A 27998-nucleotide genomic window follows, 5' to 3' on the forward strand; every position below is an offset into this window, starting at 1 on the left:
CCCTTCAGCAATTTCTGCCGGGTATTAGATGCCCGATGTGTGTATACATTTTTTCTTTTTGTACGTTCTGTCACGGCCGCCATGGGTCAGGACTCTGCTGGAGGTTGGAGTTTGGAGGTAAAAACCAGGTTCATTGCTCAGAGGCTGAGAGCCCACTAAAATTTGGTTCTTCTATGGGGCGCCTGGGTGGCGCAGTCGGTTAAGCGTCCGACTTCAGCCAGGTCACGATCTCGCGGTCCGTGAGTTCGAGCCCCGCGTCGGGCTCTGGGCTGACGGCTCAGAGCCTGGAGCCTGTTTCCGATTCTGTGTCTCCCTCTCTCTCCCCCTCCCCCGTTCATGCTCTGTCTCTCTCTGTCCCAAAAATAAATAAACATTGAAAAAAAATTAAAAAATAAATAAATAAATAAATAAAATTTGGTTCTTCTCCTCAAGGCCCAGAAGTGCCAAGGTCAGACCTTGAACGGCCCAAAGAAGGAAAGAAGTGTTACATTTCCCAGTTACCTATTTGCGCCCAGCCCTGGACAGGATCTTGGAGCCGTCTGGGTTTGAATTTGGCTTTGCCACTGGGTGTGTATCCTCAGGTGAGCAAGGTCACAGTTTAGAGCTTCCATAGCCCCATCTGTGTATAGAACTGGTCGATAGTATTACCTGCCTCAAGGAGGAACCTTGAGCTCAAGTGAGGAGCACACAAGGTCATGTATTAAGAAGGCTTAGCAGAGAGTTTTCAGAGAGGAGCCCCTTTCCTGCCTTCAAGAGGCTGACTGAGAGGTAGGGGGAGACACACACACACACACAAACAAGAATAAGGGGCTCCCGGGTGTCTCAGTCGTTTGAGCGACCAACTCCGGCTTAGGTCATGATCTCACGGTTCGTGGGTTCGAGCCCTGCATCAGGCTTGCTGCTGTCAGCGAAACGTCTGCTTCAGATCTTCTGTCCCCATGTCTCTCTGCCTCTCTCCTGCTTGCGTTCTCTCTCCCAAAAGTAAATAAAAACGTTTAAAAAAAATAATAAAAATTAAAAAAAAGAATAAGACAGGGAGATAGTACCCCTCTCTTATTCCCTGCTGTGCACACATTTGGGGTCCCTTGCACATCTCAGCCTTTCATGAACACATGCTGAGTGATGGCAGCACAGGTGCACGGGGGCCACAAGGTGGTGGAGGAGAGCAGGGGCATGCTGTCTGTTACCTTGTGGGCTTGGCCTTGACTGGCTTGCTGTAAGGCCCGTGGGGCCTGGCATTACTGAGAACACACTTGTCCCTTCACTAGGTGAGGCAGGGGCTCCCTGCAGCCAGGCCTCCTATTTTAAGAGGAGGAAACCATCATCCCTAGGGTTTCTGCGCTTTGTCCGTAATCTTGAAGCCGCTCAGAGGCGAGGGAGTCTTTTTGACGCCCACCTGGCCCTTGCCTCTTTCCGGCCTGACATCCATCCATCACTTGCCAGTTTTGAAGTTCTCTTGGTTCCTCCTACATTCAGTTACACTCTTGTTATGTCACCTCGTTCCCTCTTCTGGGAACACTGTCCCCTAACCCCAGCCACATCTGGCTGACCTCAAATCGCTCACACATCTGTGTTTACATCTCACTTCCCCTGGGAATCCGGGACTTAACCTGGCCCCAGGTGGGCTTGCTGACTCACCTGTGTGCCCCCCATGGTGCCTGGGTTATTTCTGTTCTGTGTGCAGCAGATGAGGCTCTGACCGCTGGTTTGTCTCCCCCCCCGCGACACACGACACACACACAAACACCTGAAGCCTGGTGAGAGCAGAAGCCGGGTATCTCCTATGTTTCATTTTATCCCTGGCCTGGTGCTTGGTACACTCAAAACAGAGGTTGAGTTACTAATAAGTTACTAATAAGGAACTGGGAATGTGGCAAAGGCACGTTTGCCCTCAAGCAGGCTGCATGCAGGCAATGCAGAGGGTCTATTAGGAGTCAGACAAGCAGGTTCCATCCCGGACCCTCCACTCACTAGCCATGGGGCCTTGGGCGAGCAGGCTCTCTAAGCCTCAGTTTCCTCATCTGTAAAAGGGGGATAGTAATCATACCAGTATGAAGGTTAAACAAGATCATGCCTGTCAATGAAGCAATCCAGTCACTGCAGCTCAGTAAACATTCTTATTTAAGGAAGAAATAAAGTAAGCAGAGGAGGGGGGCCCTGGAAGGCATGATACCACCCCTCCCCCACACCCCCAGGAGTAAATGTTAATGTTGTCACTGCAACATTGCAGAAGCTAATTACAGTGTGCGTGCTCCATGCCAAGCACGGGTCCTACTCTGTTTACATCCATCCATTCATTCATTCAAATGGTATTTTTTTTCACTACTTACTCTGTGCCAGGCCTTGTACTATAGGTCCTAGGGATTCAGCAGTGAAACAGGCACAATATCCACTTTCAACGTACTTATGTAAACAAGATGCTGAAATAAAGCAGTATGTGAGGTGGAAAAAAAGAAAATGGAATGCTATGACAGGCACTGCTCTTTTAAATAGGGTGGTCGGGGAAGGCCTCAACTGAGAAGTTGACATTCATGCAAAGACTTGAAAGAAGCAGGGGAGTGTGCCATGCCTACATTGGAGAAGAGTATTCCAGGCAAGGGAAATAGCATGTGCAAAGGCCCTGGGGTTGAAGCATGCTTGGCAAGCTCAAGGAGCAGCAAGGCAGGATGGCCAGAGCAGTGTGTGGGGCAGGGCCAGCTTCCTGGGTGTGCAGCCTGTGCAAAAGGGCCCCATGCTTGGTTTAATGCTCTACTGCTGCTGTCTTGAAATTCCTAGTGATTTTTTAACAAGAGGCGCCACATTTTCACTTCCCACTGGGCATTACAACTTATGTAGCCAGTCCTGGTGGTAGGAGATACAGTCAGAGAGGCCTCTCCCCTCTGTCCCAGCCCCAGGCCTACATTCTGGCCTCCTCCCATCCTGACTCAGAGCCAGGAGAGAGACCTTAAAATAAGGTTATCTGCACATTTCATCCTGACACTGTCCTTGTGACGGTGGGAACGATTTCTTCCCTGTGTTAATTTCCGATTGCTACTGTAACAAATGTAAGCCAATTGAGTGGCTTAAAACAAACTATCTTACGGTTCTGGAGGTTACAAATCCAAAATCAGCCTCATGGGGCTAAACTGAAGTCCAAGTGTCCACAGGGCAGCTCCTTCTGGAGGCTCCAGTGGAGAATGTTTCCTTGCTTTTTCCAGCTTGTAGAGGCTGCCTGCATTCCTTGGCTTTGACTCCCTTCCTCTACTTTCAAAGCACATCTGTCCAACCTCTGCTCCCTTCACTCTGACCCTCCCACCTCCCTCTGACAAGGACTTTTGTGATTACATTGTCCCCCATAATCCAGAATAATCTCCCCATCTCAGAATCCTTCACTTGGTCACATCTACTCAGACATAATCTAGAATAATTTCCCCAGCTGTGAATCCTTCACTTAATCACATCTACACAGTTATTTTGCCTTGCAAGTTAACATGGGTTCCAGGGATTGAGATGTGGACATCTTTGGGGGAGCAGTATTCAGCCTATCATCCCCCCACCCCCCCCCACACACACACACATACTTTGCAGATGAGAAAACCAAGTCCCAGAGAGGTGATGTCGCCTTTGGGCAAAGACACCTCCCAGCAAAAGGACAGACCTGCCATTGGGGCCCATGTCCATCTAGTTCTAAGTCATGGGCTCTAGACCACCAGGAAGAAGGCACCTTCTACTTATCTCTGCTTGTCTCTCTTCCTTCCACCTGACCCCCAGGAGGGAGACAGGCTTGGGCAGTTGTAACCCAGAGCGTTTGCACCTAAGACTGTAGCTGACATGAGGACAGATAAGGACATCCATCCACCTGGGACCGGGACAGAAGGAAGAATCCGCCTTTCTGCAGCTAACAGGGTCCCAGGCCACTTCAGACTTAATCATCAACACCTTATAATTGGGCCTCTCTTGGGTCCCAGGGAGCAGGGCCCTGTTTGTAAGGAAGCTCCTGATGTGCACGTTGCTGGGACACGTAGCCTGAGCCCTTTCCTGTTCATGGGGCCAAAGCTCTTAAATCAGGGGAACCACAGCCAATGAAATTGGGTGCCTGCCTGTTGCTGTTGAGGGGCAGAGTTCTCCTCCCAGGCTAGTGACTCCTGTGGGGCCACAGCCAGGCCCTAAGGACTCTGTGTGCTGGCCCCTGGGGCAACAGCACCAGAGACCTATCCCAGCCCTTGGCATGCTTTCTGGCCGCCTCCTCATCCTGGGCATAGAAGCCAGAAGAGGAGAGGGGACCTTTGTAGGAAATCGGGGGTGTGAGGGAGAAGATGACACATTTTAACCAGCTCTGGTCTTTAATATTGAGTGTCCAGTTATCAGAAGGCAGGATGTGGTGGTGGATAAGGGCATCCATGCTGACATCAGACAGACTTGGATTCAGATCCCACATCTGCCACTTATTAGATCTGTGATCTTAGGCAAAATGGTGAACTTTGAAACTGAGCCTTGGTTTCCCTGTCTACAGATTGAGGGTACTAATTTGCCCCCTGGCTCATGAGATTGTTACAGGCAGTTAAAATTGTGGGCAAATTTTCTGCTTGTGACTTTCTTTAAATAACCCATACAAGGTATAAAAAATAATAACAAATAACCATGTTTAAAACGTAGAAAATGGATAGCACCTTAGAAACTCCCTGTGCATACGTCCTGGCTTCCATCCATCTCCCTCGCTCCCTTTGCTCACAAGAAACAAGTGAGTTTTGCTGTTACCCCTCCCTCATTGTCCTTCCATCTGCTTTTTTGTCTCCTTTCTTGCTGAGCTATTAAAGAGCAGAGCAGGCATAAGCATGTATAACCCTATTGCCTTCCATACCTAACTTCCTACCAATTCCTCCTCTGCTCTCTCTTGTTACCAAGCAAGGACGCTGCTGCTTGGGAGACCTGAACATCAAGTTTGTCGACGCCGTAATAAACTTAGAATTAATAGGCTCTGATGAGCACCAGAGGAACAGTGCAGAAAGTACTTTTAACCAAGAACCTTGGACTTCCTAGAAAGAACGCAGTAAGACCAAACTTTATACTCAGACAGACCTGGGTTTGAATATCAGCACTGCCCACCAGCTTGAGCCACCAATTCTTTGAGTTCAGTCCAGGAATATGAAGTATCTACTGTATGACAGGCCGTGAACCAAACAGACAGGATCCCTGCTTTTATTTAGTTGGGAGATCACCATTAAACAAACATGCAGCCATAACACTTCAAATTGTGGTAAGCACTAGGCAGAAAATAAAACAGAATTCATGGAGGACCCATTTAGGGAAATGGGAAGGGCGTTCTCTGCACAAATCATACTGGAACTGAAACTTGTACTTCCTAGTAATCGGACTTTGGTTAAAATAAATTCAGTTTTCCCATCTGCAAAATGGAGCTGGAAATTGCCCCCTCACAGCGCTGCCCTTGGTAATAGGCTCTGAGTCCATCCTTGTCAGGCTCAGGACAGGGGCTCAGGGTCATTTGCCTTTCTCCCTGTCTGACATGGCATTGTATGTGGCCGAGGTCTGTTAGGGAGCAGTTTGTGATGGAGAATCTACTGCTGGGAAGTGAACTGTGAAACTTTCTAAGGGTCTCGTCGGCCCCTCCGTGTTTGATGGCTGACCCTGGGGGTGGGAGAGAGGAGAGAAGGTATATTGTCCACTGTCAACAGGAAGTCTTCGTCTTTTTTCTGGAGAAAGTGGTGTGGTGGAGTAATACAAAGGCAGCGCTGCTGAATCACATCCCAGCTCTGCAGCCTGCCATTCCACCTCTCTGAGCCCCCTCTACTCATCTAATGAGTCCTGTAACACTTCTCCAGTGGGTTTGTCACGTGGAATAGTGAGCTTTTAAAGTGTCCAAGTACTTCGTGGGGCACCCAGCAAGCGTGGCCTTTACCATTCATTGTTCCCATCCCACCAGAGCGGGAACTAGGACAAAGGTGCAGAGAAGGAGAGGCAAAACACCATCCTGGTTCAGGTCCTTGCTCCGCCCTTTCCTAGCTGGGGAACCTTGGGACAGGTCCCTTAGCCGACTGGGCCTCAATTCGCGGGTAAGACAGAGCTAAGAACAGCACTTCCCTCCCTGGGCGCTGTGAAATGACTCAGGCAGGTTGCCTGGCACCGCTCTTGACCCCAAGTCCAGGGGAGCTGGTGCGGTCACTCCCTGCTGGTACTTGGGGGTTGCGAAGACGCGCGAAAGAATGGAAAAGGCGACTTTGCCCTTCGCAGATAGCGACGTCCTTTGTCCACAGAGGTCGGAGAGCGGCCGGTTCTGGAGTCGGTACCCGCGCGGGGCGCGCGGAGGCCCCGGCCCGGAGCCGGCGGCGCGCAGACCCGGGCGGCCGGGGGCGCGGGGCTGTGACCTCATCGGCCGGCGCCGTCCCGCGGGGCCATGAGATCATGAGATGCCGGCGCTCGCCGAGGAGTCGATTTGTTGGGAGCGCGGGGACAGCCGGTCGCCCGCCGCGGTGATCTCATCCGGGCCCCGGGGAGGAGGAGGTAGGCGGCCCGGCCAGCCCGCTCCGCCCGGAGGGGGATTAATGGCTGCCGCCGGCCGGTGACGTCACCGGCAGCGCCCGTTGCCGGGTAACTCGCGGCCTCTGGCCCCGCCCCCCACCTGCCGCGCTCTCAGCCTCAATCCGTCCTGGCTCGCTCCTCTCTTTGCTTTTTTCTTTCTCTTTTTTTTTTTTTTTTTTTTTTTGTATTGAGGCACAACTTACATACTGTAAAGTGATCTAATTATAAGTTTACAGCCTCGATGAATTTTTACATATTTATGTATCTATATGTAAAATATGTATATGTATGTCCATATGTTTCCAGATCTCAGCGCTCCTAAATAGAAATGTAATGCAAGCCACATAGATAGCTTCACATTTCTTGGTAGTCACAATAAACAAGTAAAAAGGGAGCAGGTGACATTACTTCTAATAATATATTTTATTTATCCCAGTATCTCCAAAGAATTAGTATTTCAACAGGGAGTCAGTGCAAAAACTTTAATGAGCTGTTTTATTTACCTTTTTGCTGTTTTTTTCCTAAGACTTTGAAAATCTGTGTATATTATACTTGCGGCACATCTCCATTCGGATCTAGCCACATTTAAAATGCTCAGTAGCCACATGTGACGACTGGCTACTATATTGGGCAGCACAGGTATAAAACATTGCCAGCACCCAGAAGCCTCTCTCATTCCTCCTTTTCTGGTCGGTACCCCTACCAAGGTACCCATCATTCTGACTTTTATCATCCCTGTTCGGTTCTCTTCCCCCACACAGACCTCCTATCTTTTCTTTCTCTCTCCCCACACTTCATTTTAACTCCTAGGGTCAGAGCACTATCTAATGGATAGTCGGACTGGATTGGGGCCCCAGCTCTCCCGTGTCTATAGCACTTGGACAACCCGCTGTCGTTTTGAGCTCGTGTTTCCTCACCTCTTAACCGTGGCTCATCATAGCGGGGTCCTTCTCCGAGTTTGAGGGCAGCACGCAGGTACTAAGTGTTCCACAGAGAGATTTTTATCACCCCACGGTGAGCCAGCCCTAGTTCTCTTTCTGCTGGTTTCTTTTCTCTCCCCTCTTGTCATTCTTCCTGTAGCTTAGTCTTCCACAGTCCGTTCCTCCCTCCCATGCCTCTGTTGAGCTTTCTCATCCGAGAAATGGGAATGGATCATAACTAGCCACCAGGGGAGCAGTGGATGTACAATTCCTGGCCCATGGCAAGTGCTTGATAATAAGATTACTTTCTTCTCCTTGCCCCTCCTCCTCGGCTCCTCGCTCTTCGCGTGGTCTCTGGGGCCTGGGTGTCCTTTTTCTTCTGTCTCTCCTCTTTTCTTCTGCCCTCGTTCCCTCTTCCCTGCCTGCACTCGCCTCTAGCCTTCCTTCTGCCCCCCAGTCCTGTCAACACTTCTTTCTCCCACCACTCACGGCCGCGCTGTTAGAAGTCAGTTTCCAAGCTCTTCCCCACCCGCAGCCTTCTCAAGATGGAGAAGACTGGGCGCGCCCACCCCTCGGCTGATGGCACCGTACTTCAGAGGTCGCTGTTCCTCTGTTTTGCCCTGAAGGGCTCCGCGGTCCCCGAGCAGCCTGCCATCATAACAGACCGCAGGTCTCCTTCCCAGGAAAACAAGTCTTTGTTTTCAGCCCCTCGCGCCGGCCCAGCCCGCCCGTTTCGGCGCAGGGAGTGCGACCCGTCCAGGTGGCGATCAGATGCTAACCAGCAGTGCAGGGCGAGCAAAGCAATGCGGGAAAACCGCAGGGGAGGCTGAGGGGACCTTTTGCTCTTGCCCGGGCCCCTATGGCCCTGGAGGCTGGTTGCACTTCCCGCTTATTTCCCCCCCACGGGAAAGGAGGGCTTTGCAAGGAGGACCCCGTGTGGCTCTGTGCTAGTTTGGGGGAAGCTCTCTAGCCTCTTTTTCCCCCGAGGCCCTTTTCCGGTTTGGGGAGTCTCCTAGCCCTCTCCCTGCGGTTCAGAGGGGGCCGTGGGTCCCGGCGCCCCGCCCACCCTTGACCATGTGACCGGGCCCGGCCAATCATAGAAGCCTGTGGCCTCCTTTGGGCTCTGAACTTGGTTCCAAGGATGGAGGCTTCCCTTTCATTTTGGTGAGTGGGCCCAGGGAGAAACAGGTCTCTCTTCATGTTGGAGTTGAAGCTGTAAGCATGTTGGCTTGGGGCTGCCCCTGGTCATCTCTCCTACCAGATATAGTTGAATCCAGCACTTTCTACCCGCGTCACCTGGGGCTGGTTACCTATCCTCTCTAGGCCTCAGTTGGCTCATCTGTAAAGTGGGAGCATTAATAGCACCTCCCTCAAAGTGTTGCGTACAGAGTGATGCCTAGTACATAGTAAGAACTAAGAAATAGTAATAATTACAATCATCGTCATCATCATCACCACCTGGAGAGGGCCTGTCCTTGGCAGGAATGCATGAAGCTTACACACAAGAGCAGCGGAGACAAGCCGAGAGATTTGGGAAAGAGGAGGAGAGATGGAAAGAACCATAGAAGTAGAGATCTTACACCACTCTGTTGGCACTCCTGGACCCAGCTGTACTGGCACCAGCACCACCCCTGCCTTTGCAATTTTGTGACCCAGTGCATCACGATCCTTCCATAACCTGCTTCAAGTTAGCTTTCTGTCACTTATGGCCGAAAGTGACACTATAATAGAGACTCTTATGCCAGTAGTTCTTGTAACAGTGTTTAGCAGCGTGGATGTTAGAGGTGGGTTAACACCCCCATCACACAAAACAACACTGATGCCCAGAGAAGGAGAATAATTTGCCCAAAGCCACACAGCTTACAAAGGACGCACCCCTAGCCATCTGACTTCACACTTGGCACTTTTAACACCATTTTACATTACAAATGGTTACAAATGAAGATCGGTTCTTTTCCATCCTGCCTGCCTCATTTACTGTCATCCTATTTAATCAGGCTTAGTTAACTCATTGTATCTGAAAGATGTTTTACACCCGCCACACTGCTAGCAGGGGCAGTGGTGCACCCCTGGGCCAGGCACTGGACTCAATGCTTTGCTTGCATTAGCTCGTTTATCCTCCCACAACCCTCGGAGGTATGTGTTACCTTTAGCCCCATTTTACCACGAGAAGACTAAGGCATAGAAGGCTGAAGTGACTTCCTAAGTCAGTCGTTAAGAGACAGTCAGAATTCAAACCAGGTCATCGGACTCTAGCATCTTCGCTCAGACTCCAGGGCCTTACCAGCTTGGAGGAGGCAGAGCTGGGACCCCCCACCTGTTACCATAGTCCTCCTTTCCTTCTTTCTGCGCTGCGCGTCTTTCCCACGTGTGCTCAGTCCAGCGGTCACTGGACAGCCCCCCTTCCTCCTAGACTCATCATCTTGTAAACCCCTCCATGTACGCAGAACCGCAGTTCCTAGCACCTTCAGCATTAGGGTTCTCTATGAGCTGAGCCGCTCCTGTGAAAAACCTAGCTATTTGGACCACAGACATTTAGCCCACCCATTCACTTGTTCGTTCGTTCGTTCATTCATTCATTCATTCATTCATGCATTCAACAAACATTCGTTGATCACCTCCTAGATGCCAAGGCCTTTGTATTAGTTAGAATTGGAATAAGCTAATAACAGCAAAGAACTCAAAATAACAGCGGCTTGGGGCGCCTGGGTGGCGCAGTCGGTTAAGCGTCCGACTTCAGCCAGGTCACGATCTCGCGGTCCGTGAGTTCGAGCCCCGCGTCGGGCTCTGGGCTGACAGCTCAGAGCCTGGAGCCTGTTTCTGATTCTGTGTCTCCCTCTCTCTCTGCCCCTCCCCCGTTCATGCTCTGTCTCTCTCTGTCCCCAAAATAAATAAACGTTGAAAAAAAAAATTAAAATAACAGCGGCTTAAATGTAAAAAGAGTGCACTTCTTTCTCATGTGAAGCCCAAAAGCAAGCAACCCGAACTGGGTAATGTGACACCTTCCAGCTCACTGCTTCACTAATCCTACGGTGCGGGACTTCTCATGGTCCAAAATGGCAACTAGAACACGAGCCATCACGTCCAAGTTCCAGACAGCAGGATGGAGGAAAGGGGGAAGAATACAGTGAAAGGTTCTCTGAAGTCACATGACACGTATACTGTATCTTAGCGACCAAAGTGGCATCTAGATGCAAAGGAAGCTGGGAGGTACAGTCTTTGTTCAAGGCAGTTGTGCCTCCAGTTACAAATTTGAGGACTCTAGGACTAAGGAAGTACGTGAGAAAGGATAGGGTGACAGCCAGACACTAGAGACCCACCCTGACGAGGCGTAGGGGAAAGATGCTAAACAAGCTAGGGTTCTGTACACTCACGAAGCTCACAGCCTACTCCAAGAAACACGTAATAGTCAGTGACTGAACACTCACTCTGTGCCAGGTGCTTCTCAGGGGTTTTCAAATGTTTTAGACTCGGGTCCTCTTGACACTTTTTTAAAAAAGTATTAAGGACCCTAAGCAACTTCTGTTTGCATGAGTTACAGCTATCCACATTCACTGTCCTAGAAATTAAAACTGTGACCTCTTGGGGGGCATCTGGCTTGCTCAGTCAGAGGAGCATGTGACTCTTGATCTCGGGGTGGTGAGTTCGAGCCCCCCATGGGGTGTAGAGATTACTTAAACTTTTTTTTTAATGTTTATTCATTTTTGAAAGACAGAGACAGAGCACAAGCAGGGGTGGAGCGGAGAGAGAGGGAGACACAGAATCCGAAGCAGGCTCCAGGCTCTGAGCTGTCGGCACAGAGCCCGACGTGGGGCTCGAACTCACCGACTGTGAGATCATGACCTGAGCCGAAGTCAGACGCTTAACCGACTGAGCCACCCAGGCGCCCCCCCACCCTTTTTTTTTTAAGAGAGAGAGAGTGTGTGTGTGTTTGTGTGCAAGCAGAGGAGGGGGCAGAGGAAGAGAGAGAATCTCAAGCAGGCTCCACGCCCAGTGCGGAGCCCGACTTAGGCTCGATCCCACGACCCTGGGATCATGACTTGAGCCAAAACCAAAGAGTCGGATGCTTAACTGACTGAGCCACCCAGGTACCCGGCTCCTGGCATTTTCTTATTTGTTGTAAATCACGTGTCATGAGCCTTAGGAAAAACCCCATTGCACACCTGGTGGAGAGCAACAAAAGTGTCAAATAATGTGTTAGTACTATTTTGTTTTGACTTCACAGACCACCCCCGCCGGACCCAAAGCAGAAAAGATTCTGCATCAGGAGTTCTGTCAGGGCTCGCCAGGGACAGCTGGTCTCCGGCTGGTGTCTGCTGGGGCCAGACCATCCAAGATGGCTTCTTCACTCCCAGGTGTGATGCCTCAGCTGCAGTGGCTGGAATGATCCGCCCCGGGTCCTGCACCCAAGACCTGAGTTCTCACTATTAGCTGGGTTCCTTGCTTCTTGCTTCTACCTGTAGTCTCAGAGCCTCTCCCTCTTTGTAGGACCTCTTCACGTAAATCTCTCCTTGTGGCTTGGGTGTCTCACAACACTTGAGTGCAAGACGAAGGCCACGAAGCAGTGGCCTTATCTCCCTCTTATCTGCCATAAGATCCAGACAGCACTTCACCTCATTCGAGTGTCCCTTAGTTCTTTTGAACCTGACATTTCTCCTCTCCAAAAGGAGTTGGCGTTAATAATGCCCCTATCCTCAGATGATCATGAAATTCGTTACTAGCTCTGACCACACACGGAGCCCTTCCTGGGTACCTGTATGTTAGGATTATTTGCTGGTGTAATTCTCATGATCACCTTGGTGTGTTGGAGCCAGGTTGCACTGGCTTCTGAGAGCCAATGGTTAAATTTTCAGGAAACTTGCGAGCAGTTGTTAAACCCTTGGCAGCTTGAATTGGCCTTGTGGGAGTATTTACACCACAGAAATTGACAAACACACAAATCAGGGCCTTATTTTGTTGTTTATAGAGACCTGGTTTGCCCACACACCACTGCATGTATGTGTGTGTGTGTGTGTGTGTGTGTGTGTGTGTGTGTGTGTGTGTGTGTTTATTCAACCCCATTTACAGATGAAGAAACTGAGGCTCAGAGAGGTTGAATTACTGTCTAAAATCAATTTAGTAGGTGGCAGACCTGACCTTGGAGCCCCAGATCCCATACCCTTAACTGCTGTGCTGTCCTTGCTCCTGCAGATGAGACAAGGGTGTATGAAACACAGTCATAAACAGGCAAAGCTGTGGAAATCAATATTCGTTATGAATTTTGATGCAGAAAAGAAACCTCTCGTCCCTGTCTACCCATTCTTTATACATTAACGCTGCGAACGACTATCTGATTATGTCTCCCCTCCCCCCTCCCCCCCAAAGTTCTTCAAATCCTCTCCCCCACCCAGGTGCTTTCTCAAAAATCCTTTTCTCTGTTCATTTCTTACGCTTCTCAGCAGCCCGCTCTCCTGCATTTACCAGCTCCCCCTCCAGAGTCAGCCTCTGTTGTTTCCTTGTTTCCCATTTCACTTTGTGGCCCCCCCCAACCCTCACCCATCCTAGCAGTAACGAAGCCAGCACAGAATCCGCCTTCCCGTCTCCACCGCTCCCGCCCCCCTTTATCAGAATCCCAGCAGAGAAGTCTGCTCCCATTCTCGCTCGTTCTCCCTCATGGGTGGCAGGGGGGCCAGACGGCTCACAATCTGATCGCGTTCCTTGTTCCCTGACACCCCAGAGAAACCACACATTCCATTTGGTGGTCGTCAGAAATAACATGCTTAAGAAACCTGGAATTACAAAGCTGCTTAATTAGAGAGAGACGGTTTCACTGGGATATGCCCGGTTTTCCCCGGTGGTTGTATCTCCTTCTCCAAGTGGCCCGCCCCCCAGCAGCTAATTGCTACCTTGGGCATGGGTGCCACACAGGCACTCAGTCTCTTTATTTTCTTTTCTGTGACATCGGTGCTCGCCTCTAAACAGAAGTTCTGTCTTCCATCTCTCCTTCTCCATCAGTAAACCCAAGAAGCTGACGTGAGTAAGAAGGGTGGAATCTCGAGCTTCAGAAAGGTCCCCAGCTATTAAGCGAGCATCTACTATGTGTTAGATGCCAGGAACACGACCTCCAGGAGCCAAATCACCTCTGTGCTTATGGGGCTCCCAGTCCAGCGGGAGAGACAGACACTAACATAGTTTCTTAGATATCGTGAGAAGTGCTCAGAAAGCAGTGATTTGGTGGGTGTAACAGGAGTACCTGATTTAACGGAGGACTCAGGGAAGTCTTTCCATAGCACGTGACAGCTGACCTGGAAGATGAACAGGTGTTAGCTCACTCCCTAAAGAGTAGAGGACAGCACTCCATCTGCAGGGGAAGGGCATGGTCTACGTCGTAAAGGGGAAGGAAGGGCCAAGAAGCTGGTATCTGAGAATGCTGTGAAATTCCGGGGATGTGTTAGAGTCCCTGCCATGGTTTGACTTATCTGGCTTCTGACATTTTATTATTTTTATTTTCTTAAGTTTATTTATTTCTTTTGGAGGATAGGGAAGAGCAGAGGGAGAGAGAGAGAGAGAGAGAATGAATCTCAAGCAGGCTCTGTGCTGTTAGCAGCGGAGCCCAACACGGGGCTTGATCTCCCGAATCGAGAAATCATGACCTGAGCTGAAATCAAGAGTGGGATGCTTCACTGACTGAGCCGTCCAGGTGCCCCCTGGGTTCTGACAGTTTTAGACCGGGGTCGGCAAGCCACAGGCCACCGGTCACATGTACCCTGACACCTGTTTTCATTAGTAAAAGTGTTCTTGGAACACACTCATGCCTGTGTGTTCACCTATTGTCTATAGCTGATTTTGTGCTACAAAAGCAGAGGGGAATAGTTGTGACAGAGACCGTATGACCTGCAAAGCCAAAGTATTCACAGTCTGGGCCTTTGCGGAAAAATGTTGTCAACCTCTGATCCAGACCCACTCGTGGGCAAGTGGGAAGCTTGGGGATCTGGACCAGGGAACCAGCCCGTGGCTAACAGAGCCTGAGAATTGGAGATCCGAAGACGATGACCAAAGCTGAATAAAAGCAGTAGTAAGTAAGAAGGTGGTGGGTGACCGGGCCTGACCCCAGGCTGTCTGGCTTCCAATGCAGCATTCTTAACCACCGAGCCAGGCTGGTTGTGCAGGATTTGCCAGAGAGGAGACAGCAGAGCCTGTCCCCAGAGTCAGCCCGATGCCATCCTGCGGGGTTTTCCAGAGACACAGGGACACAGGACCTTTCATGAGGTGGCTGTGTCCTCACCCACTGTGAGGCCAGGCCAACAGAGCAGGAGGCTGCCCACCAAGATGGCACGGGGAGGGGGGGGTCACTGACTGTCCCTTCTGTCACCTTGGGGCTTCTGGAACACCTGTCTTCCCTCATCCTCCTCACATTTCCTTCATCATTCTGCTTCTTATTCAATAAACCGTGCTTTTCGAACTTTATGTGCACAGAGATCACCTGGGAAACGGAAAATGGAGATTGTGTCTCAGCAGGTCTGGGGTGAGGTCTGCGATTCTGCATTTCTAACACGCTCCCAGATGGTGGTGACGCTGTCCGTTGAGGAACTACAAGCCTTGGGTAGCAAGGCTTTCAAGATCAGCTTAAATGAACTTTTTTTTTTTTAATGTTTATTTATTTTTGGGAGAGAGAGAGCAGGGGAGGAGCAGAGAGAGAGAGAGAGAGGGAGACACAGAATCTGAAGCAGGCTCCAGGCTCTGAGCTGTCAGCACAGAGCCCAACGCGGGGCTCAAACCCACAATGGTGAGATCATGACCTGAGCTGAAGTCAGACACTTAACCAGCTGAGCCACCCAGGCACCCCATGATCAGCTTAAATGATAGCTTCTCTTAGAAGACTTGCCTAATCACGTCTCTACACCCACTCCCACCCCCATACCTCAATTCTGAGGTCCCCTCATGGTCAGCTCTAGCAAACTTGTACCACACTATATTATAATAATTTGCCTAGTGTCTGTCTTACTCATTAGGTAGTGAGCTCCCTGAGGACAGGGACAAGGTCTTAGTCATCTTAGTATCACCAGAGCCTAGTGCTGTGTCTAGTACATAGTGGGTGTCCAGTAATGGAAGGTGAGGGGAGGGAATTGGTGGATGGAAGGGAAAGAAGGAGGGAAGGAAGGGAGAAAGGAAAGATGGGTGGATACATCAATGGATGCATGGATTGGAGAGAAGGAGGAGAGGACGAAGGGAAAGGAGAATTCTCTGCGGGTTCACTGAATTCAAGGAGGAGTGACAAGAGCAAATTAAGGTTAGATGTTGGGAGAGACTGGAGTGTTGACCCAGAATGAGATGGAACATGCAGTAGTTGAGAGACCCTGGGTGAGAACAGTTAGATGCAATGAGGGAAGCATAGGGCAGCTGAGGTTGAGGTGGTGCAGGAAAACAAAGCTCAGACATGCATGGGTATTCAGCAGAGCCTGGGGGCTGCTGTCAGAACATGGGCAGAGCCTGAGTAGCCCTAGCCATCCACTGAGCTGTCCCATTGTTCCCTCTTCCACCATGCCATTGGCATGTAAAACAAACATGGTGGCCATCCCCCAGATCTCTGCTCCCCAGTCACCTCTGCCTTCCTAAAGGCTACAGAGGGAACCAGCATTCTCCAGAAGGGAATATATCCATGGGTCAGGGACTGGTGGGAGTCTAGAGGGGGTAGAGGGCCCTCACAACAAGGACTCAGCCAAACAGTCACAAAGGTCAGGCATTGGGATGAATGGACAATTGGATGCCCTTCCTTGGTCCTTAGCAGATGTGGGCACATCTGCTTCAAGAGGTCCCCTTCCTAGGCCCAACAAGATGGAATTTAGCAAGATGGATATAAAGTTTCTACCCTCATCTCAGACATCATCCATTTGATGGATACGCAACATCTTTTTATAACCTTTTTACCCCTCCAATGTAAACATACCATATGCTCAATATAAAAAAAAAAAATGGAAAAAAACAGGAAAACACAAAGGAAACAAGTGTTTGTTCATTCTGTATCCTTTCCACTCAGGACTATAATGTGAACATTTCCTTGAGTGAATAGTCTTCACCAGGATGACTTTTTACCTTTTAATTTTGAAAGTTTAGACTTACGAGTTGTACTTACAAAATAGTACTGAGTGGGGCGCCTGGGTGGCGCAGTCGGTTAAGCGTCCGACTTCAGCCAGGTCACGATCTCGCACTCCGTGAGTTCGAGCCCCGCGTCAGGCTCTGGGCTGATGGTTCAGAGCCTGGAGCCTGTTTCCGATTCTGTGTCTCCCTCTCTCTCTGCCCCTCCCCCGTTCATGCTCTGTCTCTCTCTGTCCCAAAAATAAATAAACGTTGAAAAAAAAAAAAAAATTTTTAACAAAATAGTACTGAGAGTTCCCACATACCCTTCACTCAGCTCCCCCTAATGTTAACATCTAGTGCAACCACAGTACAATTAGCAAAGCCAAGAAATTAACATCATTGCCATCACCATTAACTGAACTACAAATCTTATCAGATTTTGCCAGTTTGTCTCACTAATAACATTTTCCCTGTCTAGGATTAGTGAATCCAAGATCCCACATTGCGTCCATCTGTCATATCTCCTTAATCCTCTCCAATCTGACAATGCCTTGATCTTATCTTTGTCTTTTGTGACCTTGAGGCTTTTGAAGAGTGCTGGACATTTCTTTTATAGAATGCCACTTGATTTGGAGCACCAGGGTGGCTTAGTCGGTTAAGCATCCAACTCGACTTTGGCTCAGGTCATGTTCTCACAGTTGATGAGACTGAGCCCCCACCCCCAACCCCACCCCTCCTGTCCGGCTCTGCGCTGACAGCGTGGAGCCTGCTTGGGATTCTCTCATCTCTCTCTCTCTGTCTCTCTCTCTCTCTGACCCTCCCCTGCTCATGCTCACTCACTCTTGCTCTCTCTTTCTCAAAAATAAATTAATTAATTTAAAACAATAATAACTAGGGGCGCCTGGGTGGCCCAGTCGGTGAAGCATCCAACTTCGGCTCAGATCATGATCTCACGGTCTGTGAGTTTGAGCCCCTTGTCAGGCTCTGTGCTGACAGCTCAGAGCCTGGAGCCTGCTTTGGATTCTGTCTCTCTCTCTCTCTCTCTCTCTCTCTCTCTCTCTCTCTCTGCCCCTCCCCCTGTTCATGCTCTGTCTCTCTCTGTCTCAGAAATAAATAAACATTTTTTTTTAATTTTAAACAATAATAATTAGAAGAAAAAAAAAGAATGCCCCTCAATTTGGATGTGTCGCTTGTTAGTTCATGACTCCATTGAGGTTTTATAAATTGTTGCAGAATAAACACAAAAGCGATACTATGTTCTTCTCAGTGCCTCACAGCTGGGGTCCAGCCTGTCCATATAACTAACTTGCTGCTGGAGTAAACCTTGATCACTTGGGGTATTATGTGCTGGGTTTCTTCATGGTAAAGTTGCTCTTTTTCAGGATAATGTTTGAAAGGCGGTTCAGCTTTCCATTATAGATCTCTCTCATAACCAGACTCTCTCACGGTGCATTTAGTTTGTTACTTGTCTCTGTTTGTACTGTTACAAAGAACCAAAGACAGCTGCAGCACCTGTTCCTGCTGGCACATCTCAACACACATCCCTGATTATTTTGTTACAATAAATTCCTAAAACTAGGATCACTGGAGCAAATACTATTCACCTTTTTAAGGCTATGCATGCCTGGGGCAGGGTTGGTTGCTTCTTTCTATGTTTATTTGTTTTAATCAGCTTTACTGAGGTGTAATTTAAATACAAAACATGCAGATTTCAAGCATATATTTCAGTGAGTTTTGGCAAGCACATACACTTATGTAATCACCCTCCCAATTGCAATGCAAAATAGCTCTATCTGCTCCCCCAAATTCCTAGATGCCCCTTGCAGTCCCCTCCTCCTCACCCCAGGCAGCCCCTGATCTGATTTCTGTCACTGCAGGTTAGTGTTAACCTGTTCCAGGATTTCACAGAAATGAGAATTGTACAGTATATTTTCTCTTATCAACAGTCCCTTTCGACTGGACCTAATGCACGTGGGATTCATCCACACTGTTGTGTATATCAGTCATTTAGTCATGTTTATTGCTGAGTGGCATTCTATCGTACAGATATACCACAATTTGTTAATCCATTCTTCCACTGATGGGCATTTGGGCTGTTTCCAGTTTGGGGGTATTATGAATAGAGCTGCTGGATGAACATTTGTGTACAAGCAGATGCATATTTTCATTTCTCTCGGGTGCATACCTGGAAGCGGAGTTGCTGGGTCATAAGTAGGTGTGTGTTTAACTTTATTATCCCCAACAGGGTGGGGTTATTTTCATCTCATTTCATAGCACAGGCCACAGAAAGCTTGAGGGACTTGTTCAAGGGCAGAGGGAAGAAGGGAAATAGAATTTGAGGAGTACTGCTCTGTGCCAGGCACAGTGCTAGGCGCTTTTCCCATTTCTCTCCGGGAACCTTCAGAGCCACCCTGTAAGATAGGATTTGTGGTTCCCATTCTGTTGTAAGGAAGCTGGGGCTCACGAACTGGCAGTGACGTAAGCTTCAAACCCAGCCCCGTCTGAATCCCAAGTGTCTCTTCTTTGCCCAGAAGCCATCCTCCTCCACCTCTAGACCCGCCCTTACCTGCCTCCTGTGGTCCATCCTGCCCGTGCCCCTGAGGGCAGGCACCCGAGATGCCCGAGTCCGCCCTCGAGACAAGGGCGATCTGTGTGCAGGGCCAGGGACTGTGCCCCCAAAGCCACAGCATTCACAAGGGAGTGACCCACACTGCAACCCCCCACAGGAGTGTCCAGTTTCTCCCTCCATGAAATGCAGTCCTCAGAGCTTTGGTCCTCGGGGCTGGTGGGCAGCGGGTGAGGCCGGCGGGCAGGGGCCACGTCTCCCCGGCCATATCGCAAACCCATTAGGAGCCGGTCTGAGTGCTTTCCAAAGCTGATTAATGGCCTGCTTGTGACCTGGAACGTCATTACTGCCCAGGCTGGGGGACCCCCGGCTGCCTCCTTTGGGTCTTTACAGCTAATAATAATTGATGCTTTCTGTGCGGTTGCAGGGAAAGTTCTATCTGGTCATCGAGGAGTTGAGCCAGCTGTTCCGATCCCTTGTCCCCATCCAGCTGTGGTACAAATACATCATGGGGGATGACTCTTCCAACAGCTACTTCCTAGGAGGGGTCCTGATTGTTCTCTACAGCCTCTGCAAGGTGAGGTGGGCCCAAGGGGCTGGAGGGCTGGCCCGAAGAGGAGCCATGCATTTGCTGGGTTTTGGGGGCGGGTGGCAAGTGGGGAGCTTGGCATCTTTTTTTTCTTTTAATGGAGGTAAAATTCACACAACACAAAATTAACCACTAACCATCTTACGGGTTACAGTGACACTGAGCCGCTTCACAGGGCTATGCCCCCTCCACGTCTAGTTCTAAGACATTCTCATCACCCCCAAAAGAAACCCTATACCCATTAAGCCGTCCCTCCCGTTCCTGCCTGCTACCCTCCCCCAGCCGCTGGCAACCGGCAGTCTGCTCTCTGTCTCTGTGGACTCTCCTATTGTGGACACTTCATATAAATGGAATCCTACACTGTGTGGTCTCTCCGTGTCTGGCTCCTTTCACTTTAGCATCATGTGTCTGAGGTCCATCCACGTCGTAGCATATATCAATACTTCATTCCTTTTTGCGGTTAAATCCACCCTCCTTTCTTGCCCATAAAGCTCACCGTGTGCTCTCCATTCACACATTTCCATTATGACTCCCGTGTTATGGGCGAGGAGATGGGGACTCAGAGAGCAGCAACTTGCTCGGCGTCCCTCAGCTACAGATCACGGAGGGTCGAAGCCAGGCAGTCGGCTTCCAAAGCCTGGACCTCTTACCCCAGATGCGCCCCCCAGACTTGTTTCCATTCTTCTTCAATCGCACACCCTCATGCCTACAGTCAGGACACAGGGCTTCTCTTCCCATCACGGGTACAAATCAGGTTTCCCTCCCCACCCCAGGCATAAAGACATCCTCCTCTTTCTTCCTCCTTCTCTGTTTCTGGCTCTAGAGAATCCTGGGGGAATCCACATGTTCTCCCCTCCCCTCCCCTCCCCTCCCCTTTCCTTCCCTTCCCCCCAGCAGGACTAGCCAGGCAGTCCGTGCCCCATCAGCCACTGGGGACTTCTGTTGCCTGCTGATCCTGATCGACTGGCAGTGGCTGACTGGAGTGCTGGCTCAGAAGAAGAGTGCTGTGATCAATTAGCAATGCCTGTGCTGGGCTTGGCAGGGGGAAAAGGCAGTATGCCTGCCATGTATTCACTCTCCTGGTCCAGGAAGCAAGGGAAACTGTTGACCTAAGGCAGCAAGACGAATGCCAAGCAAAACTGGTAGAAATGAGGAGCTCCAAGTGGGACGGAGTGCCCCGGAAACGTCCACAGTCAAAGATGAGGGGTCAGTGGGGATGGTTCAGGAGTGGTAAGAGAGGTCCTGAACAACCCTTGGAGACTTTTCAACCATCACTCTGCTCTCTTTTCAGTCTTTCGACATCTGTGGCCGTGTGGGCGGAGTCAGGAAAGCCCTGAAGCTTCTCTGCACCTCTCAGGTGAGTTGACTTCAAATGGCCCCAACTGAAGAGGAAGGAGCCACGAGCTGGAAACAGCTCACGGTGCTTCTGCGGGTGTCCGGTGAGGGTCCGCAGCTGAGTTTACCTCTGTCTCCTCCTTTAAACAGAATTACGGAGTCCGGGCCACTGGGCAGCAATGCACAGAAGCCGGCGATATCTGCGCCATCTGCCAGGCTGAGTTCCGGGAGCCTCTGGTCCTCATGTGCCAGGTAAACAGGGCTGGGCAGAGCCATCGGGGACTGAGGCTGGGGGACCTCTGGGGCCCTGTCCCACGCAGAAGTCCCATGTGCCTCTCCCATGACCAAACCTCAGGGCTCTGAGATGGGTCTTTGGGAACAGTGTGGTCAAGGCTGAAGTTGGTCAGACCTGGGTTCAGACCTCAGGTCTGCCTCTTACGAGGTGGGTGGCCCTGGGCAGGTTACGTCACCTGTCTGAGCCTTGGTCTTATCAGCCGAGTGTCAAAAATGAAAACTTCAGTATGGTGTAGCGTCACAATGTCCTGAGTGAGAATCCCAGCCACGCTGCGGACCCTGTAGGGGGGATCACTCCGTCTCCCCCTGAGCCTTGGTTTTTCTCATTTATACAATGGGCATCATAATACCTACTTCATAGAGCTATTGTTAGGAATTAACGAGATCATCTGAGAAAGAGCTAAATTTGGATTGTTCGCCCATAAAAAAATCCTCTGGTTGTAATTACTATCATCGTTGTAATTACCATTACTGTTTATTCTCATTTTGAATTGTGGGTCACCAACCCATAGCAACCCATGTTGAACTCCCTAAACATACCCCTGCTCCTCCTCCTGACATCAAGGGACTAAGATGTCAATTCGGCAAGCGCATAGCAGTCAAAGTATCCTGTCAGGTACCAGAGAGGGGAGACAGAGGGCACACAGACCCTGTTCCCTCCTCTGGAAGCTCACGGTCCCCGTGGGGAGACAGACACATACATAAATAACTATGAAACAAGGCAGGCAGTGATAAGTGCTGTGTAAGAGAGATTCATGCAGCTTCCCGGGGGACCAGGACAGAGAGCAATGAGTTCTACCTCAGGAAGGCTTTTTGCGGGAGGCACAGCCTGCCCACTGGAAGAAACGGGAGCGTGGATGAACCCCCCCCCCCCACTTCTGCAGCCACCAGGACCTTCCGGGGGTGAGAGGGTGGGAGGTGAAGGTTTTGGCATCAGCAGAATTCCTGATTATTTTGCTATTTGGGGATGTTAGGAAGTTTTGTTTGTTTGGTTTTTTTTCCTTTCATTTTATTTATTTTTAAATGGAGAATATATTTGCATGATTCAAAATTCAAACCAAGGAATGCATGAGTAGGAAGTCGCAGGAACTTAATGCAGCAGGTTGGATCCTGGAACAGACAAAGAGCATGAGTAGGGAAACTGGTTTGATGAGATCCAGATCAGTCCAGAGTTCTGTGATTGGTAATATATCCATGGGGGGCTTCTTGACTTTGACAAATGTACCACACAGTAAAGCAAGATGATGATATGGGGGAACAAACTTGGTGAGGAGCTGTATGAGGAGTCTCTACACCATCTTTGCAACTTTTATGCGAGTCTAAAATTATACCAAGGTTAAAAGTTAATTTTTTTATTTTTTTAAAGTTTATTCTGAGAGAGAGGGGGAGAGAGAACAAGCGGGGGGTGGGGGGCAGAGGGCAGGGGACAGAGGATCCAAAGTGGGGTTTGTGCTAACCAGAAGAGAATCTTAAATACAGAGAACAATCTGAGGGTTGATGGGGGGTTGGGGGAGAGAGGAAGATGGGCGATGGGCATTGAGGAGGGCACTTGTTGGGATGAGCACTGGGTGTTGTATGTAAGCGATGAACCACGGGAATCTACCCCAAAAACCAAGAGCATACACACTGTATGTTAGCCTATTTAACAATAAGTTGTATTTTTTTAGAAAGTGGGATTTGTGCTGACAACAAACAGCACTACGTGGCACTCAGACTCCCGAACCGCAAGATCATGACCTGAGCCAAAGTTGGCCGCTTAACCGACTGAGCCACCCAGGCGCCGCAAAAGTTTATTTTTTTTAATACTTTAAAGATACAAGGGGCCCCTGGGTGGCTCAGTTGGTTAAGTGTCCAGCTTCGACTCAGGTCATGATTTCTGGGTCTGTGAGTTCAAGCCCTGCATCAGGCTCTGTGCTCATAGCTCAGAGCCTGGAGCCTGCTTCGGATTCTCTCTCTGCCCCTCCCCTGCTCGCACTGTTTCTCTCTCTCTCTCTCTCTCTCTCTCTCTCAAAAATAAACATTAAAAAAATTAACAAAGAAAAAAATTTTTAAATAAAGATACAAGAAGGGAAATAGTGACCAGCCCCCTACCCTTCCCCAGCTCCCCTTTATATCTTTGTAGAGATGCTTTATACAATTTAAACACACACACACACACACACACACACAATCTTTTTCAAAAAGACCTACATTGGAACACCTGGGTGGCTCAGTCGGTTAAGCGTCCGACTCTTGATCTCAGTTCAGGTCTTGATCTCAGGGTCGTGAATTCAAGCCCCGTGTTGAGCTCTGCACTGGGCATGAAGCCTACTTAAAAAAAGAAAAAAAGGAAAAAAAAAAAACCCTACATTGTAGCATATTCTACCCAAGCTGTGTTCTGCATCTTTCCTCTTTGACTTGAAACTCTTAAGAGATCGGTCCTTCTTTGCAGATCATCCCATTTCATGGATGGACCACCCTTTGTTTTGTCTTTCTCCTATGGAAGGGCATTCCATAGCTTAGAAGCTTCTGTTATTACAATGATGTTATTACAATGGCTGTCAGGAGAGGTCAGAAATGGGAAGATCTATAGTACCTACCTGGGCCCATCGTGTTGATTGAATGAGTTAATTCAAGCTTCTAGGACTACGTCCTGGCACGTGGTCAGGCTTCAGTGAACTCTCTGCTCTTATTGGCACACATTCCACTTCCCACATGTGCGAGCCCTTGGTAGGATAAATTCCTACTGGTGGAATTACTAGGTCAAAGGGTATCCAGTTTTGACAGATATTGTAAAATTGCCCTTCATAAAGAGTGTATCCACTTACGCTCCCAGGGCAGAGCAAGACGTGACCTCTGGCTCCCCTCACTTACCAACACAAGCCTTTTCTGAGCCTTGCCAATCCAGCAGGTGACAAACACTGTCTCGGTGAAGTTTCAATCTGCATCTCCCTAATTGCGAGCACCTTTCTCCTGTGGTTCAGAGCCCATCTGTAGAACCTTTTCAGTGGCAGTGATAACTTGAACTCGATGTCAACGGGAAAGTCTTGCTTCTTTCTGGCAATCTCTCCCAGCCTTGGTGTGTTTATTTCTCTCCCATTCTTCTCCTTGTGCCATGACATCTTCCCAAAACTTGATTCACATTCTTGTGAGGGCTGTCCCAGATCTGGGAGCACCAGCCACAGCCAGTGGCAGTTGGAGCCCACAGTCCTGGCCAAACCAGTCTCTGCTGCCATGAGCTGGGCCTGGGAGACGATTTCCACAGGCAAAAGGGCCTCCCTTGTTCATTCCTAAGTGCTTTGAATGAATGAATGAGTCTAGTGCTTCTTCCTCAGTCAGAGTCTTCCCTGATTCTGCTTCCTCAGACTAGCTGGTGCTCCCAGTGGTATGTTCCCAGAGATCCTTGTGTTTTTCCTTCATAGCAGTTATCCCAGTTGTCAGCTAGTTAACTGGGCAACTGTTTGTGTAAGGTCTGTCTCCTCTTCGCTAAAGCATAGGCCACTTGAGAGTGGTGACCATGTCTGTCTTGTTAGCAGCAGAATCACAGTACTGACTCAGTAAATACTGGATGGATGGATGGATGGATGGATGTTTGGTTGGGATGGAGATGGATGGATGGATGGATGGATGGATAGATAGATGGATGGATGGATGGATGCATGGATGGATGGATGGGATGGGATGGAGATGGATGGATGGATGGGATGGAGATGGATAAATGGATAGATGGATGGATGGATGGATGGATGGATGGTTGGGATGGATGGATGGACAGATGGATGGATAGATGGATGGGTGGGATGGAGATGGATGGATGGATGGATGGTTGGGATGGAGATGGATGGATAGATGGATAGATCGACTGGTGGTTGGGATGGAGATGGATGGATGGATGGGATGGAGATGGATGAATGGATAGATGGATGGATGGATGGATGGTTGGGATGGAGATGGATTGTAGCCAGGTGAAGGGGTGGATAGATGAATACAAAGGTGAGTGGATAGAGGTATAAGTGTGTGGGTGACTGAATGGATGGACAAATGGGTAGGTAAGTAGGTGGGTAGTTAAGGCAATGAATGGGTAGACGAATGGATGGATAGATGGATGGATAGATGGATCAATGGATAGATGAACCGAAGGACAGATGAATGAGTGGGTAGATGAAGAGACTGCTAGGCTAAAGGAACATCCTATCTCCCCTTCAAAGAGGCATCAAATTAAGCAGTGTGTCACTCAAACACGTGCCCCGCCTACCGCTCCCCGCCAGCCAATCAGAGCCTGGGAAGCAGATCGTCAGTCTAAGCTAGTCAGGCAGACACTGAGCATGCCCAGAGGTTAGAACTCTCTGCTCAGACAGAATGTACCTGTCCAGTTAGTCACTCCACAAGTATTGTGGCATTCCTCCTGCCAGGCTAGCAGGGGGATCAAGGGAAGGGCATTTTGAACACAAAGTCAGAAACTCGGCTTATTTAAAGGATTTCTTGCCAAAGAGAAAAGTCGGAGTGTAGTTAGTTCTTGGTCACTACTTGATTTGGTTTTGTTTTTGAGTATTGATAGTTTAAAGGAAAGAGGACAAGAGAACAGCGACTCCTATTGATTGAGGGCTTACAGCTGCTGCACACTTAATGCTTTATACTAGGCCTTACCCATTTCCATCCTTACAGACACCTTGTGGGGGAAACAGTGACCCTATTTTACAGAGAAGGGGGTGGGCTCAGCAAGGTGAAAGCAAGGTCCCCCTGCTCCTCGGCAGCACAACCAGATTCCAGCCCAGGGCCCCTGATTCCAGAGGCCAGGACCTTTCCACCAGATGCGGCCTCTTGCTTTGAGATGGCCTCAGGGCCACATTAGAAGACTAGAGACCTTTTCCCAGAAATTCCTAGCTGCGTGCTGTCCCCTGTGCCACTAAGTCCAGGGAAATGGCTGAGCAGCTGAGCTGGGATTAGACTTAGCACCTGTGCGGACTCCTCCCTCCACGCATTTCCGCAGCAGGTACTTTCCGAGCACCGACAGCGTCTGGGCACTAACTTTGCAACCCTGAGCAACACATGTCATGGCAGCACTGGCCCTCCATGTCCTCTGTCACCCAGGAATGAAAATCCCTGCCCAGGGTGGCTTGCAGGCTTTTCAGTACAGTCAAGTAAGGTGACATGGATATCTGTGTGTGGGTTTTGAAAAGCACAGCGTCTCATGCTGATATTCGGTGTAAGTGTTTCATTCTCAATCTGGACAAAGCCGGCTGGGTTTGTGTGATTAAGGAAGATCTGGGGGGTGGGGCGCCTGGGGGGCTCAGTGGGTTCAGTGTCCGACTCTTGGTTTTGGCTCAGGTCATGATCTCACTGTTTGTGAGTCCGAAACTCCACATCAGGCTCTGCCCTGACAGCATGGAGCCTGTGTGAGATTTTCTTTCTCCTTCTCTCTCTGCCCCTCCCCAACCTCTCAAAAAAAATAAATAAATAAATAAAGAGGATCTGTGATTAGGGGTGTGTGTGTGTGTGTGTGTGTGTGTGTGTGTGTCCCTGGTCTGGTAGTAACACCACTTTTGTAATGTCATTTTTCACAAGTACTACAAACACCCCTTCCCACATTCTCCATGTGTGACCAGTATCTGTCCTAGAACGGAATGGGCATGAGTGTTTACTCTGGAGTCAGACATCTCTTGTATCAGTTATCCTTTGCTGCGTAACAAATTACCCCAAAACTTCACAGCTTAAAGCAACAAGCATGTATCATCTTGTGGTCTCCACGAGTCAGGAATCCAGGCACAACACAACTGGGTCCTCTGCTTCAGAGTCTCTCTCAGGCTGCAGTCAAGATACCAGCCAGGGTCACTGTCATCCTGTGGCTCCCCTGGGGAAGAGTCGACTTCCAGGCTTAGAGTCATGCAGTGGTGGCTCGATTCTGTTCCTCCTGGGCTGTAGGGCCAAGGGCCTCAGTTGCTCTATGGCTCTCGTGGCCAGAAGCCACCCTGGCTTCCTTGTCTCACTGGCTTCATCAGAATGAGCATGTGAAAAGCACGAGATAGAGTGCAAGCGAGATGGAAGGCACAGTCTTCTGTAGCCTAATCTCAGAAGTGACATCCCATCATCTTTACAATATTCTGTTGGTCTGAAGGAAATCACTAAATACAGCCGCCCCCAAGGGGAGGGAACTGACTACACAGGTATGAATCCCAGGAGGAGACGATCACTGGGAGTCATAACAGAAGTCAGCCTGCCGCATCCCTGAAGTTGAATTCCAGCCTCACTGCTTAGCCGCACCTGTGTGCCCTTGGGCTGGTGGCTCTCCCTCTCTGAGTCTCATGGTCTGTGAGCTGTCAGGAGACAGTGTGTAAAGGACATTAGCAGTGCCCGGCAGGGCATTTGCGCTCGGTGAGGGACAGGGCCTGTGGTCGTTACCTGTACTCCTCACCTGACTACATCCACCTGGACTCGGCCTGGCTGCTTCCTTTGTTCGCAGCTCATGCTGAACATCAAGTGCTGGGCTAAGAGATGCCCGTCTCCCATCCAGAGCCTCCTCTGTCACATGGAGGTTAGCCGCTGTGGTTGCGGGAGCTCTTGACCCACGCCCTCACTTTACCCACCTGCTCCGAGTCTTGGAGCAGGACTTGGGAAGTCTGGATGGAACTCAGGGGAAGGGGAGGGTGGCCCATCCGACCCCACGGGCTCCAACAGCTAATGACCCAGCACCACCTGCCTTCCCCACTGACCGTAAACCCACCCAATCCTACACTCCCCAGCC

The 27998-nt window shown here is 49.8% G+C and overlaps 1 protein-coding gene across 3 annotated transcripts in view; it reads left to right on the forward strand.

Moving 5' to 3' along the window:
• Window positions 1-27998, forward strand: part of RNFT2 (ring finger protein, transmembrane 2) — a 90569-nt gene that overhangs the window by 36265 nt on the left and 26306 nt on the right. For all 3 annotated transcript variants that reach the window (XM_045457946.1, XM_045457947.1, XM_045457948.1), the window contains exons 8-10: window positions 19487-19636; window positions 20940-21005; window positions 21134-21235. In XM_045457946.1, coding sequence (XP_045313902.1) covers window positions 19487-19636; window positions 20940-21005; window positions 21134-21235 — 318 coding nt within the window. The remainder of the gene's footprint in view (window positions 1-19486; window positions 19637-20939; window positions 21006-21133; window positions 21236-27998) is intronic.

Source organism: Leopardus geoffroyi, chromosome D3, assembly GCF_018350155.1.
Source record: "Leopardus geoffroyi isolate Oge1 chromosome D3, O.geoffroyi_Oge1_pat1.0, whole genome shotgun sequence".
Taxonomy (NCBI): Eukaryota; Metazoa; Chordata; class Mammalia; order Carnivora; family Felidae; genus Leopardus; species Leopardus geoffroyi.